Here is a 5,000-nt window from a genome sequence, read left to right as displayed (position 1 = left end):
CATCCTGTTCTCACTCTGAGATCTTCCTTCCCTGTCTTACCTGAAGAAACATTTAACGCCCTCGCTCCTAAATCTGATGTAAGCAGAACAAAATGGCCTCCGAGGTTCAGATCTGCGGACGCACTTTGAGTCAACGGAAGAGTTACGAGCGGCAGATAAAGATGTTTTCTTTCCCAGTTATGAAACTCCTGAAGAGGGAAATGAACTTTTCAAACAGAGAAAATGTTTATTTCTCCGAGCTGACTGAAACGCCATGTGTGAGCGCGTGACCTCATCATGAGGACGTGAGCCTGCAGCCTCCGAGCGCTCACCTCACCCACACTCTTTTCTAAATGTTCCCCGTCTGTCTCAGCGTCTGAACGGGGACAGGAAGCGAGCTGTGCTGGTGACACAGCCGGCGCTCTTCTGTCTGTCATGTGCTCAAACATCATCCAAACTGTGACCTTGAAACGGCGCTCTGTGAACAGGACGTGTTACTGAAAGGAGAACTGAAGGTGGAAATGTCACCAAATGTTAAAAATTAACGTGTTAAGTTTGACCTTTGACCTTGAACTGATGTGACTGTTGGCAGCACAACGTAGAGTATCTAGGTGGTGGTAAAATGCTCAGAGGGGAGGGGCTTAAAGCAGGTCAGTTACCTCTCCTGCAGTCCTGCAGCAGGTTTCATCCTGAAGGGGGAGGGGCAGGGCTTAAGCTCGTTACTGGCACCTGTCACCGGGGCAACGCTGACAGGAGGCGCGTGGTCGGTGCTGCTGAAGACAGGTACAGGGGGGGCGGGGCTAGAAGAGAAACACAGACATGTTGGATTTCTGATCCATTCACACCTTTGTGCTTCTCCGTCAGGTAACTTACCTCGGCAGAGGGACGACAGGAGGAGCGAGTGGACGGCAGGCTATGATTGGCTGCTTCAGGGGAATGGGTGTGGCTACAGCTGGAGGGAGCTCAGCTTGGACCATGCTTCCTGACGTCCCAACCTGCCAATCAAAACACTCGTTACTAGTTTTATTATTTAACTAATTCTTCAAGAGGAAACGATCCTTTATCGTTGCTGATTGTTGATTTTATTTATCTGTAAAATTTATCAAATTATTTGTTGATTAATTCACAAATGTAAAAATCAGGTAAAGATTTCTACTTTCTGTTTTTATCTTTACAGGCACAAACAGTTGAGGCGTCTGCTTCTGACCTTGGTGCCCTTTGACTTCTGGGCGGAGTTTTGCAGCACAGTTGGGGTCAGGTGCAGGTCAGGGGGCGGAGCTTTAACCTGTCTGTCAGAAACCTGAACTTTTTCCTTCAGTCGGTACAAAACCTGCAGATCAGAGCGAAAGGAAAAACAAATAAATCAGTGAAATATCTTCAACATGAATTCCTTTAAAGGAGCGACCTGTAACTCTGACACCTTTAAAACCAGGTGAGCTCCTTCCTGATCAGACACCGACCGAGGAGGACGTGGGTACGTGATAGATAGGTCGACACGAGTCAATCAAAGAAGCCACGCCCACAATCAGGACCATCAGCAAAAATCCACAGAAGAAGAAAGTCTACAACACTCAGCCGCCTCCAGACCACAAAGAGTTAAATGTGTGGAGAGAAGTTTTTATTAAAGAAGGACTGAAAGAGTCATGGAAACGTAAAACTGAAGGTGTGAAGTGAGCCTTTAACACATGAAGGAGATGAGCTCTTTGTTTGTCTGTGCCAGAGCGCCCTCGTGTGGAGAAAACATGAAACTGCAGCTCCAAGTGGACAAATGTGTTTAAAAATAAAATAAAACTTTTAAATATATTCAGCCCTTCCTATTGTCCCGTCCTTCTGTATTTACTGTGTGTGTGTGTGTGTGTGTGTGTGTGTGTGTGTGTGTGTGTGTGTCTGCTTTCTTTGCATCTATTTTACATTTGACTTGAGGACAGTCAGAAGTGAACCTGCAGTACCCGTTTTAAACTCTAGGTGTCAGAGTTACATCTTCAGGTTAGTAAGTGTGTGTTTCTGTTAATTACCATCAAGCAGGTGATGACGATGACGAAGACGGTGAAGAAGAGGACGACGGCGTAGAATCCCTCTCTGCTCCACACGTGGTCCCTCTGCTCGCCCTGCAGGACGTTTTTCTGCAGGACAAAGACAAATACAGCTCTGAACATCCCACACGCCTCGTCCTCTCGCTTCATTAACCAATCAAAGCCGTTCAATCAAAGGCGTCACATGGCTCAGGTCTCAGGTTATGATATTAACGTGCTTCATGGAGCCGTGACACTTTAATACTTCCAGTAAACGTTCTCCCTGCTCGTCTCCATGGAGACCAACGAGGACGCTTAACGAGTTCTCTCTCACACACCTCAGTGGAGACCTCTGTGATGCCGAAGTGTCCCAGGTGTCTGTGAAGGACTCTGACGTTCAGGGATTGGATGACCTCTTCAGCGGGGCGGGGCTCCGACACGCCCAGCCTATCAGAGGACACGAAGAGCTCGATGCCGTTCTTCTTCTCCTGAAAGAGTGAACCAGTCAGTGAACGCATCATCAATCAGCAGGCGCTACATTAAAGTGCGTCTCTCTTACATTGAGACGGTTGATGTGCACGTGTCCTGCAGGAACGCCGAGCGCCGCCGCCACACCTTCCCGAAACCAACGAAGAAGACTGACGTTCAGCCTCCTCACATCCACAGCCAGGTACTGAGGGGGGGAGGAGGGGGGGGGGGGGGGGACAGAGAGAGCTCGATGATTATTTGTTATATTTTGCTTCTTAAATGAGTTGTTTTGTTTTAATTACTAATTAACCACTTAGTGTCTGTACGGGATTCAAACCCGCAACAGTAGAGCCGGCGTGGTGAAGACTTCCCGCTCCACGCCTCAACGGAGGTCTTTGAATAATCACCAAAGAAAGAGAGCGCAGATACAAGAGGCTGAAAGGACTTTCCTCTGCAACGTGTGTGTGTGTGTGTGTGTGTCTGTGTGTGTGTGTGTGTGTCTGTGTGTGTGTGTGTGTGTCTGTGTGTGTGTGTGTGTGTGTGTGTCTGTGTGTGTCTGTGTGTGTGTGTGTGTGTGTCTGTGTGTGTGTGTGTGTGTCTGTGTGTGTGTGTGTGTGTCTGTGTGTGTGTGTGTGTGTGTGTGTCTGTGTGTGTGTGTGTGTGTCTGTGTGTGTGTGTGTGTGTCTGTGTGTGTGTGTGTGTGTGTGTCTGTGTGTGTGTGTGTCTGTGTGTGTGTGTCTGTGTGTGTGTGTGTGTGTCTGTGTGTGTGTGTGTGTGTCTGTGTGTGTGTGTGTGTGTCTGTGTGTGTGTGTGTGTGTCTGTGGTTGTTTGCTAATGGCTATAAAAACATGCTGCTATTAATTCAATATCAGGAACAATAAAACACAGCCAGACAGGCTCTGCACACACACACACACACACACACACACACACACACACACACACACACACACACACACACACACACACACGTTCTTCTCATGAAGCAGGAATAAAAGAGAGTCAGTGACATGTCAGAGCGAGAGACAAAGTGAGCACATGAGATACACTAACAAATAAACAACCTCTAAAGGTAAACAAGTGGAGCCAATGAAAGAAGAGCAACCTTACCGAGCGAACACGTAAACATTGTTGATCCTCCCGTCGACAACAGGAAGCTGTTCACTCAATGAACACACGAACACACACACACACACACACACACACACACACACACACAGTCCTGCCCCCCTGGCCGCCCGCCTGTCAGTCAGTGTTCAGGGACTTTTCGCTCCATTTCCTGATCTGGTCATTCAGTGATCTCTGATTGGCTTAGAGGGGGCTGGAGTTGAACCTGCGAGCCTGATTGGCTGTCGTCCAGGTAATGCCATTAACCCTGCTGCGCTTCCTGTCAGGATCAGGTGCTATTTATGTCTCTCACACACACACACACACACACACACACACACACACACACACACACACACACACACACACACACACACACACACACACACACACACACACACACACACACACACACACACACACACACACACACACACACACACACACAGCTGCTAATTAGCTGATAGCCCCCAGGGGAAGAACAGGGGGAATCCAATTTGGACCAATCAGCTCTCAGAGACAAACAAAGAGGTAAAAAGGTTTCTCTTGAATAGAAAATGTAAAACCATTGATCAGGAGGTGAGTGAGGAAGGAAGGAGCCAGCGAGGAGCCGGCGAGGAGCCGGCGAGGAGCCGGCGAGGAGCCAGGAGGCTGCTTGTGGTCACGCGTGATGCTCAGCATGAAACACCTGAGGGCGTTTTCTGCAGGTGTGAACGGCAGCTGGACGCGAGGCCTTCTGCAGAAACACAAACCTTCATCTCTGGATCCTGAGTCCATGTTTAAACATCTTCACTACAAACTGATTTCAAACCTTTTTAAATCAGCTGTTTTTGATGACATCACTCACATGCCGCTTGTTTTGCAGTCTGCCGGCGTGTGCGTGTCTGCAGGCGTGTGCGTGTCTGCCGGCGTGTGCGTGTCTGCCGGCGTGTGCGTGTCTTCAGAGGTCGCAGAACATGAACTGTGCTGATGATGACGGCACGAGAGGAGCCAGCGTGTTAGCATCTCCTCAGAGCGCTGACGGCTAAAACGTGAGCGCCACGTGCAACATCCAACTCAATGAGATCACGCACACACACACACACGCACGCACGCACGCACACACACACACACACACACGCACACAGAGCTGAATGAGTGGGTTGACTTGAGGTTAGACGATTATTCACGCTTGTGTCGGTTCCTTTGAGAAGGAATGGCTCGGGTTCAGACCTATCTCTCTCTCTCTCTCTGTCTCTCTCTCTCTGTCTCTGTCTCTCTCTCTCTGTCTCTCTCTCTCTCTCTCTCTCTCTCTCTCTCTCTGTCTCTCTCTCTCTGTCTCTCTCTCTCTGTCTCTCTCTCTCTGTCTCTCTCTGTCTCTCTCTCTCTCTCTCTGTCTCTCTCTCTCTCTCTCTCTGTCTCTCTCTCTCTCTGTCTCTCTCTGTCTCTCTCTCT

At 49.0% G+C, this 5,000-nt stretch overlaps 1 protein-coding gene across 4 annotated transcripts in view; it reads right to left on the bottom strand.

The window, feature by feature from the left end:
* The window catches only part of ptprr (protein tyrosine phosphatase receptor type R), a 22,107-nt gene that overhangs the window by 7,416 nt on the left and 9,691 nt on the right, over positions 1 to 5,000 (bottom strand). For all 4 annotated transcript variants that reach the window (XM_079334769.1, XM_079334767.1, XM_079334766.1 and 1 more), the window contains exons 4-9: positions 2,551 to 2,664; positions 2,330 to 2,479; positions 1,995 to 2,102; positions 1,187 to 1,309; positions 853 to 974; positions 639 to 779 (exon numbers count right to left, since the gene is read on the bottom strand). In XM_079334769.1, coding sequence (XP_079190895.1) covers positions 639 to 779; positions 853 to 974; positions 1,187 to 1,309; positions 1,995 to 2,102; positions 2,330 to 2,479; positions 2,551 to 2,664 — 758 coding nt within the window. The remainder of the gene's footprint in view (positions 1 to 638; positions 780 to 852; positions 975 to 1,186; positions 1,310 to 1,994; positions 2,103 to 2,329; positions 2,480 to 2,550; positions 2,665 to 5,000) is intronic.

This window comes from Symphodus melops, assembly GCF_947650265.1.
Source record: "Symphodus melops genome assembly, chromosome: 22".
Taxonomy (NCBI): Eukaryota; Metazoa; Chordata; class Actinopteri; order Labriformes; family Labridae; genus Symphodus; species Symphodus melops.
This window is presented reverse-complemented; position numbering and strand designations above follow the sequence as displayed.